The 12,658-nt window shown below is 47.7% G+C and overlaps 1 protein-coding gene across 1 annotated transcript in view; it reads left to right on the top strand.

Annotated features, from left to right (window-relative positions):
• The window catches only part of MAPKBP1 (mitogen-activated protein kinase binding protein 1), a 132,112-nt gene that overhangs the window by 90,509 nt on the left and 28,945 nt on the right, over positions 1–12,658 (top strand). The window contains exons 10-18 of the mRNA XM_026651296.2: positions 2,419–2,608; positions 3,299–3,445; positions 4,396–4,580; positions 4,707–4,798; positions 5,208–5,333; positions 7,178–7,248; positions 7,695–7,816; positions 8,554–8,629; positions 12,291–12,402. Coding sequence (XP_026507081.1) covers positions 2,419–2,608; positions 3,299–3,445; positions 4,396–4,580; positions 4,707–4,798; positions 5,208–5,333; positions 7,178–7,248; positions 7,695–7,816; positions 8,554–8,629; positions 12,291–12,402 — 1,121 coding nt within the window. The remainder of the gene's footprint in view (positions 1–2,418; positions 2,609–3,298; positions 3,446–4,395; positions 4,581–4,706; positions 4,799–5,207; positions 5,334–7,177; positions 7,249–7,694; positions 7,817–8,553; positions 8,630–12,290; positions 12,403–12,658) is intronic.

Raw genomic sequence — 12,658 nt, 5'->3', positions numbered from 1 at the left:
AGCCCTTCACTCTTCCCTGCTTGCACATGCATGAGCACAACCAAATCTTCTGTTGCACTCCTACAGCACTACTCTGAAACAAACATCCGCTGGGATCCACCCCGAGGAAAGGGATGTTTCCTCAGCCCGTACACTTTTCTTTTCCAGATACATTAGGCACGTTGGCGACTGGCTGTCTAATGAACCGCTCTGACCCACAGTGGGAGGGGTTCATACTGGACATGTAGATGTTGGAATGAATTGTTCCTTTGTCTGTGGTGATGGTGTGTGCCTTTAATTGAAATGTGATTCGCTGCTCATACACTCCCCCTTGGTCTGAAAGAAGAGATGTTTCTGTAATTGGGGATATCAGTTAATAACTGCATATTGCTGCTTGTGCCCTAGGGAGCCCCTGAGGTGTTAGGGTAGCCCCACTTTATTTTGAGGTCATTGTTTTACATGGATTTTCCCCCACACCATTGTGTCATTTCTCCTCTCATCAAGACTGGCATGGTCGTGTTCTCCCCTGCGGGCTCTCATTAATCCTCCTTCCTGGGGGGTCCAGCGGGGACACATGTCTGTTTGTGGTGGGGTTTTTGACTCAAACATGCATTTCAATGGAAAGCTGCCGCCCCCTTCCCCCCCCCCCCCCCCCAGTGCCATGCTGCTCTTCTTGTACTCCTGTGGAATCCTATGTTGTCTCCTCTGCCCAACCATCCTGTAGCAGAGGACAATGGGTGTTTGGGCACCAGCTGCTTTCTGCCCAGAGCATTCAGCTTCTCCTCTTACAAGTGCTCACTAGAGCATTTTAGGACTTTGAGGTAGAAGCAGGGTATATTTTGGCTGGGCAGTTTGATCAAGCGGTTAGTCAGACCTCCTGGACTTCAATCCTAGCTCTGCCAGTGACTCCTGGCCTTGGCTAAATCACTTTAATCTGTCTGTGCCTCACCTTTTCCACTTGTAAAGATAGGATAGTAGGTGCCCGCCTTTATAAAGGTGTCTGCAGCGTCCACACACTTTGCAAACACTCTTCACAACACCTCTGTGAGAGCAGTATGGGTGAGCTCCATTTTACAGATGGGGAGAATGAGGCACAGATAGGAGAAGCGACTTGCCCAAGGCCAGATAGCAATTCTGTGGTCGTACTCAGAATAAAACCCAGATCGCTAAACTCCCTGTCTGCTGCTCTAACCACAACATGACAATTACTGCATTTAAAGGGCATCTCTCTGGTCTCTCCCGCCTTAAATCCGCACTGGGCTCTGGTTCTTAATGAGATCAATGCTAGGTGAGGTTAATTATATCCTCACCTGGGTTTTAGAGCTGAAACTGAGTAGAACCTTTATTTGAGGTTTTGCAATGTTTACAATTTTTTAAATAATTTTTCCTAACTTCAGGCTAAGAGCTAAGTGAGCCTGTTTTCATGTGACTTCCAGCCCAATTTTGCAGAGCAAAGAGGCTTGTAAAAATAACCAAACCGCTGCCATCTTGTCTGATGTCAACCATTTGAGGTTCTCTCCTCGTTACCTGGCACCCTAACCCTGTAATCCAGCTCCTTCAGTCCCACAACGTGGCCCTGGTCTCATAGAAACATGAATATATAGCACTGGAAGGGACCTCCTGGGTCCTCAAGTCCAGTCTCCTGCTGTCACAAGTAACCCAGTCAAATAATCCTGTTCATAAACTCACCAATCTCCATTTTAAAACTAGCGAGGTTGGTTGCCCCCGCTCCTCCTATGGGAAGGTCGTTTCAGAATGTCACTGAAACAGGAAGTCTCCCTGGCGCTATAATCTCAGATTGTTTTGCACGGCAGAGTGATGCACCAGGACTCCTCCATCAGGAATTTTACTCCATTTAATTTCAGCTTTTATTTTTCCCTCCAGCAGCTGGGAGACTAGAATATAAGTAGGAGTTCTTGCTGCCTACACTGCTACCTCTAACTCCAGCTGTTTGTGCCTGAGACCTTTCGCTGCCAGCAATACCATTCTCTCCCTTCCTTGCTCCCAGGTGCCTGCACTGGGAAGGACTAGGAGTCCAAAATCTGATGGCTCTCTTGTCTTGTCTGCTTCTCAGTGTGCTGCAGAGCGAGAGTCTGAATTGAGCTGTGAATGGAATAGCTGGAGAGTGAAGTAAAGGAAATCAAGCCGTGCATTCAGTCCTGCTGGCCCCTCCACCGTAGGAAGTTTAGGCCCCTCTTGGGACTTTTATTTTTTAGTATGGAAAGAGGCTGCTATACTGGCACAACAGGCAGATTCTCCACCTCACAGATTGTGGTTACCTCCCCAACTACTCACTGTACTCCCACACCATTATATACTCCTTCCTCTGGCTAGCGCCAAACTCTTCCCTCCTGGAGGATTTTAGCTTCAAGTCTTGTGTCCCCACTCTCACCCCAGTGCTACAGAAATTAACCCGACTGTTGTCCTGTCTTTCCACAGCCGTCTCTTCTCTGGTATGGTGGATGCCAAGTATCCAGATACAATTGCCTTGACCTTCGACCCTACCAACCAGTGGCTATCGTGCGTTTACAATGACCACAGCCTGTATGTGTGGGATGTCAAGGACCCGAAGAAAGTGGGCAAGGTTTACTCTGCCTTATACCACTCTTCCTGCGTGTGGAGTGTTGAGGTAAGGACGGGCTAGGAATGGTGTCCACGTACTGGGGTGAGGGGCAGTGTAAGATGGGGGCTGCCTATATTTCCCAGTAAGGGACTCTGCCTCCAGCCCATGTAGTTAGGGGGGTGTTTGTGAAGAGGAGGTAGGAAACTTCATGGAGTTACTTACACCATGTAAGTGCACAAGTCTCTCATGCCTGGTCAGAAATGGAGGGAAGATGATGTGAAAAGGGAACAGGCAGGGGCTTTTCCTCTGCACTTTTGTATATCTTATTTCTAACCTCTCCTCATGGATCAAATCTTGAGATAACTCCAGCCGTGTTCCAGTATCAAATGATTGTGGCAACAGTCCAGTGCTGCCCTCTTATGATCTGTGTTTGAACTCTGTTAAGTGATGAGGGTTTCTGGCTCTCTCCCCTCCCATTTGGCTAGAAAAAAGCAGAGGTTCTTATTCAAGGGACCATCTATATCCAGGTAACTCCACTCAGCATTTGTTTATTTGGAATGAACATGAAGCTGTGATTTGCAAGCCAGTCTGTGACTGAATTCATTCTAGGTAAGCTGAGTTCCTATTGTCCTCATCTGCCTCCTCTATCAAATAGGTAGAAAACTGGTCTGGCCTTGTTTTGGAACTTGCTTCTGGTAACTAGACTACCAGGCACAATGATGTCTCACTTACGGTTTGTTTGTTACGTGCCTCTAGGTGTATCCTGAAGTGAAGGACAGCAATCAGTCTTGCCTGCCCCCAAATTCATTCATCACCTGCTCTTCTGATAACACCATCCGTCTGTGGAATACAGAGAGTTCCAACATCCATGGCACAGCTCTGCACCGGAACATCCTCAGCAATGTAAGACCCCAGACTCTGCAGTGGCCTTTGGTTCCCTCCTTCCTCTTACACACGAGTGTCCTCTTTAGGGCCCACAGGTCACGTAAGGGGCGATGTGTGTCTGGGAAGTTACTCGGACCTGGGGAAATGTAGGGGCAGACCAACTGCAAAGATAAATAATAGCATTTTGTAAGAGTCTTAGGACTTCATATTCCAGAACAGATCAATGTTTCACCAACGCTGGTCTCTTCCGGAGGGTCTCATCCCAGATGCTTCAGAAGACAGTGTAACTGTTTCTCTCTGCGGTCCCAGCTCTGTAATGCTTCCAATTGTCAGGGTTGATAAAAGGGTGTTCTATGGAAATTGGGCATCTCGATTCAGAACCATTTGACTCTCATTTCCTCACTATGTATAAACAGTGATGTTAAAGTAGAAGAAACTCATGCAGTACAATGGTTGGTTCAAGCAATTTGCTTCTGTACCAGTTATGTGACCTAAGGGAGCTGCTACACCAGCCAACTCTCCAGCTCCCTTTCTGAGCAATCTGCACTCCATGTAACAGACTCCTGCCTGTTTTGCAATAGAGATTCCTGATGTCTTGGCTCATCTCATGTTATCACTAAAGAACACTTGAAGTCGTTTCCACCACAACCCATTCTAGTACTGTCTAGCCCTCAGGTGTCTATCGGTGACACAGGAAATGCAGCTTGTTCCCAGCACCAAGGCTGCTTGCTTTGTCCAACTCCTGTAGAAGGGCCATAGTATGACATTGCTGTGCCGACTCCCCCCTCCACTTATCTCTCCCCCCTCATTACTGAGTGGCTTGCTGCTGTGGGCTTCACTCCCAGATGGGACACATTGCCTATTACTGCTACTGAAAGGAATGCATTGGCCATCGCTCCAGTTTCATGAGGAGTCTGCCTTCCGCTGCTTCACTTCGATACTTCACTGGCCCCTTCTCTCTTTCCAAGGACCTGATGAAAATTATCTATGTGGATGACAACACTCAGGCCCTGCTGGACACTGATTACAATTCTGGCGGGAGCGCAGACAAGGCTGACATCCAGGCCTTGGACACGAAGGTGGGGATTCGCACACTGTGTGTGAGCCCCAATGGAGAGCACCTGGCCTCGGGCGACAGGATAGGCACTCTCAGGTAACCCCAGGGCTTCTGGAGGAGAGTTAGGATGGGGTCGGGTTGGGGATGGGCATAGTTTGTGTCTCTCATTTTTCACTCTGTGGTTCCACTTTCACACTGCAATCCATCTGTGTCCTATTTCAGGATCCATGAGTTGCAGTCCCTAAGGGAAATGCTGAAGGTGGAAGCCCATGACTCTGAGATCCTCTGCCTGGAGTACTCCAAATCTGACACAGGTAAGATAGGGCAGAGCCTTTATTCCCATTGATTATTTGTGCACCCCTTATGATGTACTGGCTTGTGTACATGTTGCTAAATGACTCCATTCTGACCATCATGTGTAACAACCCCCTACTGATGACCTCTATTAGCTCGCAGAGTAGAGGCTTGTCGCATTGCAAAAAAGGTCCTAAGTTTGAAGCAGACTTCTTCATCTTGCTGTTGTATGGACGCAGGTAGACACAGATCATTACTTCCCCTATCACAGTTGGAAAGCCCGGGGACATTTCCTTGTGCACATCTGTTTACTTGCACTAATCTATGATGATCTTCTGTAACCTAACTTGAGAGGATGCTTAAAACCATGACCAAAGGAGCAAATTACTTCTCAGTGAAGGTTTCACCCTCTTGTAAAATCTTTGGTAGGGTTGAAGCTCCTGGCATCAGCCAGTCGGGACAGACTGATCCACGTCTTGGATGCTGGGAAGGAGTACAGCCTGCAGCAGACACTAGATGAGCATTCATCTTCCATCACAGCTGTGAAGTTTGCAGGTAAGAGATCCTGTACTCCCCTCTGTACTGGCAGGAGTGAGAGCCCAACAACAGCAGGAATACTGCTCCTCTCACATCACAGCTGTGAAGTTCGCAGGTAGATATGTTTAACCTTTTAATCATTTGGACAGATCAGGCCACCTTTTCCTCCCCTTCCATAACTAGAAAGGTCAGAATCACCTTATCCTTTCCCTCCATATTTCTTTGGAGAGTCACATTCTCTAATGTGTTTTTTTTTTTTTTTTTTAATAAACCCATCTCAAATGCCTACATCTCACTCCCGTTCTCCTGGCTGAGAGAGACTGGGTTGAGGCTCTCTTCAAAATGTAGCAGTGCCAGCATTAATTGGCTTAGAAAATAGGGCAGGTGGTCACTGTGGGGGAATAGAGTGCCTCACACTGCTCAACAGCACAGCATTGTGCCTTCACAGCTCTCCTAGTTACTGATGGCTGGAGGAGTGGCAGGCAGGGACTCAACATTGTACTTGAGTCTCTCAGATGGCAGGGCAGTGCAGTGCACTAACCTATGACCACCATGTCATCCCTGTGGCCAGGTTCGACCCTGGTGCATGTGGGTGCAATTTCATTGACGCTGAAGTTATGTCCATTTTCTACCAGGACTGAATGTAGCCTCTTTAACTAAATTTGGAAAGCTTGTCATTTTCTTCACACTGAGCGGGAAGCAAATTCTAGGCTCTACAGTTGGTTTCTAAGGAGGTTATTTTTTGGCAGTGCAGGAAAGTCTGGTCTTTCAAAGGCAGAAATGGGAGTGGCAATAAGAAAGACCCTGTACGTTGGATTGGTCAGTTAGTGCAGCATATGTTTATGGCAGGGGTGGGCAAACTTTTTGGCCTGAGGGCCACATCGGGTTCCCAAACTGTATGGAGGGCCGGGTAGGGAAGGCTTTGCCTCCCCAAACAGTCTGGCCCCTGCCCCCTCCCACTTCCCGCCCCCTGACTGCCCCCTCCCGGCACCCCCCACCCCTAACCGTCCCTCCTGGGGCCCCACCCCCTATCCAACCACCCTGCTCCCTGTCCCCTGACTGCCCCGACCCCTATCCACACCCCTGACAGGCCCCCCGAGACTCCTATGCCTATCCAACCGCCTGCCCCCCCCCGAACCTCTGCCCCATCCAACTGCTCCCTGTCCCCTGACTGCCCCCCGGGATCCTCTGCCCCTTATCCCACCCCCCCCGCTCCCCGCCCCCTTACCATGCCGCTCAGAGCCCAGCCGGAGCCAGCCATGCCGCCGTGCTGCCCGGCAGGAGCTCGCAGCCCAGCTGCCCAGAGCGCTGGCGGCATGGCTAGCTGAGGCTGCGGGGAAGGGGGGACAGCAGGGGAGGGGCTGGGGGCTAGCCTCCCCGGCCGGGAGCTCAACAGCCGGGCAGGACGGTCCCATGGGCCGGATGTGGCCCGCAGGCCGTAGTTTGCCCACCTCTGGTTTATGAGCTGTTCTCAGCTCATCAGCAGCACAGAGCTACCTTTTCCACCCACATCAGCAGGGAGTGTTGTAGTATCCAGAGAATAAGGGCACTACAATGATGTTGAAGTGTTGAGGGACATTGCAGAATCAAATATCTACCTGCTGCGTGGTGGGTCTGCTTGCTCACTGAGGCCTACGTGGAATTCATTGTGGGTGCCTTCTGGGCTAGTGGTGGTGGAGACTGTTCCTTCTCTAGGAAAGAGAAGGCTTCTGCAGTTCTGTGCGCCATCCTGCAGGGCTGATTTACAGGAGCAGGGGGCAGGTATAGGCAAGTAGAAATGGGTAAATAGAACATAATCTCCTCCATTGCTTGTTGGGTTCCTGTTCATTTACTGACCCCCTTCTGTTTTTTCTCTCTTCCAGCCAACGATGGGAAGGTGCGAATGATCAGCTGTGGAGCGGATAAGAGTGTCTATTTCCGCACTGCACAGAAGGTAACTTAGTTATAGCCATCATATGCTTTTCTATAACCTCTGCACCGAGCAGCTCCTTCAAGGAATGGTGTGGGAGCAGTGTTTGTTGCTATTCCAGTCCCAGCCTCTCCCAATGTGACAATGTAGGAGATTGTTAAATGTGCTAGCCACAAGGAAGTGCACAGCTGCTCCAGTCCCAGCTTCTCTTAGCAGCAGTCACTGTAGGGAATGGTTAGGGAACCCATTCCTCTTCCCAGCAGAAGTCATCATAGGGAATGGTGCAAGAGCATTGGCTGTGGGAAGAACTTCATTGCATCTCCAATCACCGCCTCTACCCAGCAGGAGTCACTGTAGGGCGTGGTTTGCTTGTGCGGGCTAGCTGCTTGGGAGGAAGTCATGCACGTTTAAAAGATTGTTATGACTGGTTAACTACTTGGCTTTCACTAATTTTTAACCCCTGTGCTCAGATGGGCGAAGGGGTCCGGTTTACCCGGACACACCACGTCGTTAGGAAGACCACTTTGTATGACATGGATGTTGACCCCAGCTGGAAATATGCTGCTATTGGCTGTCAAGACCGTAACATCAGGTTGGTTCATATGTGGTTGGATTTTGGTGCGCTCCCAGGAGCTGGGCAGTGATAGGGGGTCTGGGTTGCACTGCTGCTTAAATGGAAGCTCTGCTCCCCTACCCCTAAATATAACTTGCCTCTTAATGAATGGGCCACAGCCATAGGTACTGGACTAGGGGTGCTGGGACTGCTGCTGCACCCCCTGGCTTGAAGTGGTTTCCATCATATACTACAGGGTTTACAGTTTGGTTCAATAGCTCTCAGCACCCCCCCCCCCCCCCCCACGATACAAATTGTTCCAGCACCCCTAGCCACAGCTGTCTTACTGCTGGGACAGCTGAGTAGAGTTTGGTTAGTGCCACTCGTAATATATGGCCAATAGCTCTCATTAAGTGCTGGGAGGTTCATTTCCCTCTCTTCTGATTGCTCCATACTCTTCACTTTACCAGTATGAGAATCAAGAAAGAGTGTTAATTCAAACCCAGGTCTTTGACTTGATACTGAATAATGTGATTTTTGGGCCACCATGCTAGCTCCCAGGCTGTTTCTTTAACCATTTAAATGATTATGAGCTTTATGAATTATGGCCAACATAGTGCTCCCCTTGAAGTGGCCACTTGCCCTACATCCTGCCGCTCCATTCCGTACAGTGACTGTGTAGGGAGGCCTGTCATGGAGAGAGGGGAGGGAGGCTTGTGAGAAGAAACGGAGAACCATGCATGGATGTGATGAGTTCTGGCTTGTGTCACCTTCAGGATTTTCAACATAAGCAGTGGGAAGCAGAAGAAGCTGTACAAGGGATCCCAAGGTGAAGATGGCACTCTCATTAAAGTAAGAGCTCCAGAAATTCAAGCATGACACCCCTCCATCCCCCCCGTGAGTCCGTCTCTTGTTCTCTTTCTTTTCCTGGCTCTTTGGAACTGAATCTAGTACTCCGGGAAGTGAGGGATGGATCCAGGATATTTTGGTGTGAACTTTTCCCACTGAAGTGCTAATGTGGACTATAGATAGCATTTATTAATGAATTTCTTGCTGTTTGATATCTAGTACATATTAAAAACTGCCTATCCTAGGCTCTGGGCACCCAAGACATTCATTTACAAATTCATTTGTGTCCAAGACAAATACTCAGGCAGCAGCTACTCCTCACCCCATGTGCATAAGACAATTAGCTAATGATGAAATCCAATTCAAAGATCCCTCCCAGCACCTACCCACAAATACTAGCCCTTATCACGCCACACCCACAGTCTGGGTAAACACAGATGGGCTAATTCAGTCCAAAGTGGGGATAAATGAATAAATGTTTGTTTAATCTCTCTCATTGTATTTCAAGTGATACACTGGGCCAAATTCTCTGCTGGTCTAAATTAGCCACGCTCCATTGAATTCAATGCACCTGCACCAATATGCATCAGAAGAGAATTTGGCCTATGTGGTGCTTCTTACAAGAACCAAAGGCATTTGCTCCTGTTGGCTCTGGAGGCACTTGCCGGCAGTGTCATACTACGTACAAGGCAGTCTTTGGACTCCTGCCTTGGCTCTGTTTTTCCTTGTAGTCTCTGGCCATTGCTGGGACTCCTGGATGTGATTTGCTTTTTCCCCGAGCTCCATTTGGAAAGAGCTCATTCCAGCCCTTGTGTTTATTTGCTTTACGATTACATGCTGCAGCTGCTGGCATTCAAGGTTTATGAGAAATTTGTGAAACCAAGGAAATGAGAGGGTGCCGCCAAGGAAGAGATCTTCAGACAAATGAGAGGCTTAGCGATAGATTAAACCCAGCCATGCTCATGCTGAAACACCCTGCTGTCCTGAGGGACTTGGAACGCTTCTAGAGCCCAGTGCTGTGTAGGCAGGTTCTGTGCATGCTGTTCTGTGCACCTCTGCCCAATACACCTCCACCCTGGGATACCATGCTCACTTGTTTCCCAGGGCTGCCCGGGGGCGGGGGGGCATTTGTCCCAGGCCCCCATGAGAGTTTTCAGGGGCCCCCACGAGAGTTTTCAGCAGCAATTCGGTGGCGTGGGCTTCTTCCGCTCCGGGTCTTCGGCGGCAATTCGGCGGTGGGTCCTTCACTCGCTCCGGGACCCGCCGCCGAAGTGCCCCGAAGGCCCCCTGAATCCTCTGGGCGGCCCTGTTGTTTCCTAGCCCCGTGCCTCTCCTGACAAATGGGATGCTTGTATATTCACCTTTTTCTGCTTTTGTTCAGACAGGTAATTACACTTTATCTGCAATTACTATAGTTTCCCCTTCCCTACCTCACTTACAAACCAAGGCACTGAAAATGAAAAATGGCTGCTCTGTCTTATTAGGTGCTCAATTCTTTGCAGCCCCAAACAATGAAATATTACTGATGTTGGGTGTGTGTGTGTTTGTTTGTTTTTAAATATCCAGCATGTATTTGCTTTGGCTGACCTGGAGAGAGCACTGTACTACTGAGCACTAATAAAGTATAGCAGCATAAGGATTTTTCCGTTTTTCAGCCCATTCTGTACTTTTTAGAGGGTAACTGTGTAACTGGGCAATCATGCTTGGCTCTGGAATTTAAATGTGTTTGGTGTCTGAGATCATATATAGAATTGGAATTTTAAGAGAGAACCCCATGAAAAATACATCGACCAAACCAGAATAACCAAAATCGTTACCAGTAGTTAAAAAAACACAACCTCCCCCAAACCAATACGTTTGTACTCTTGCTTCTCTAAAGTTTGTCAAAGCACGCATGTAGTAACAGCTCCAGAACCAAGCATGCAGAGAGGTTAACATAGCAAATGGAGAAGTACAGCAGTTGACATGTTGACAAGTCATTTGAGGGTTTTTTATTGCATTGCTTTTTATCAGGCAATATGGAATTGTGGAAACTGGAGGTTTGATGATATTATCAGCTAGCACAAGTTCCCAACAGCACTAAACTTATGGCTAGTTTCCATGTTGAAGGCTTGGATCTTGGGTGTTGGAAAGATTTGGTATTTTATGTAACTTTCCTAGCTATAATTTCTGGGCCTGGGATAGGCTTAAACCGTAAAGGAACCAGGATCAACCAAAAATAGTGGATCCCAAATCAGTAATTAAAGGAGGTTGGTGGTGGGGGCCTTCAGAGACAATCAACTTTAGTCTCAGATTGAGTTTGGGGTGCTGTGGGGGATTTCGGCATTTGGGAAGGAGGCTAGATGTAATTCTTGGGAGAGTTTTGACAAGTGGGTTGGGCTGGGGGCTTGTCATAAGGTTGCTGGATGGTTTGGCAGCTGAGTAGGGGCATGGGTGAGAGTCATGTTATTTATAATTACTATAATGTTGGTGTATAACTGGTTAAAAGACTACTCAAAGAGTGGTTATCAATGGTTTGCTGTCAAAGTGAGAGGAAGTATTTAGTGGGGTCCCATGGGAATCTGTCCTGGGTCTGATATTATTGAATATTTTCATTGATGACTTGGATAATGGAGTGGAGACTATACTTACAAAATTGCAGTTGACCCCAAGCTGGGAGGGATTGCAAGCACTTTGGAGGACAGGATTAGAATTCAAAATGATGACCAATTGGAGAATTGGTCTGAAATCAACGAGATGAAATTCAGTAAAAACAAGGGCAAATTACTATAGATAGGAAAGAAAAATCAAATGCACATTACAAAATGGGGAATAATTGGCTTGGTGGTAGTACTGCTGAAAAGGATCTGGGCATTATAGTGGATCACATATGAGTCAGCAATGTGATACAGCTGTGAAAAAGGCAAATATTCTGGGGTGTATTAACAGGAGTGTGGTATGTGGGAGATATTGTCCTGCTGTATTTGGCATTGGTGAGGCCTCACCTGGAGTACGGTGACCACTTCTGGATGCCACACTTTCAGAAAGATGTGGATAGATTGGAGAGAATCCAGGGGAGAGCAACAAAAATGTTACAAGGTTTAGAAAACCTGACCTATGAGAAAAGGTTTTAAAAAAACTGGGCACGTTTTGTCTTGAGAAAAGAAGATTGAGGGAATAACTGATAAGTCTTCAAATATGTTAAGTGCTATTAAGAGCATGATGATCAATTGTTCTCCGCGTCCACTGAAGGTAGGCGAAGAAATAATGGGCTTAATCTGTGGCAGGGGAGATTTAGGTTAGATATTAAGAAAAACTTTCTAGTTCTACGGATGGTTAAGCGCTGGAATAGGCTTCCAAGTGAGGTTGTGGAATCCCTGTCATTGGAGGGTTTAAAGAACACGTTAGCTAGCATCTGTCAGGGATGGTCTAATTTTACTTGGCCTGCCTCAGCTCAGGGAACTAGATGGAAACCATTTCAAGCCGGCGGGTGCGGCAGCACCTCCAGCACCCCTAGTTCCAGCACCTATGCTGATGCCCTTTTAGAGTACAGGGCTTAGGGTGACTCTAAACCTTTCTTTCTGTGGTGCGTGTGCCCCTCTTTCTGGCATTCTGGGCATTTCTTGTGCATCTGTCTAAGGTACTGTCTCACTAGCCCTTTCTGCCTCCTGTACTCCTCAACCAGGTGCAGACTGATCCCTCGGGTCTCTACATTGCAACTAGCTGCTCTGACAAGAACCTCTCCATCTTTGATTTCTACTCTGGCGAGTGTGTGGCCACAATGTATGGGCACTCAGGTGAGTGGCAGAAGCTTCAGCAAGTGCCTTTTTAGCTGCAGGTTATACTGTGGCATGTAGTGCTGGTCAACATTTTTTCTGACTTTTGAATGAAACTTTTAATTGGTGATTCAATTTTCAATTAAAAAACAAACAAAAAAACCCACCTTGGAAATGTTTGGGTTCTTTTGACCAGGAGTCGAGCTGGCTGAAATTTTGACAATCAAAAATATTTATTGCAATTCCAACTTTTTTTTTTTATTTCAAAAATCTCATA

The sequence above is a fragment of the Terrapene carolina genome, unplaced genomic scaffold (genome assembly GCF_002925995.2).
Source record: "Terrapene carolina triunguis isolate 2854851 unplaced genomic scaffold, T_m_triunguis-2.0 Scaffold96, whole genome shotgun sequence".
Taxonomy (NCBI): domain Eukaryota; kingdom Metazoa; phylum Chordata; order Testudines; family Emydidae; genus Terrapene; species Terrapene triunguis.
This window is presented reverse-complemented; position numbering and strand designations above follow the sequence as displayed.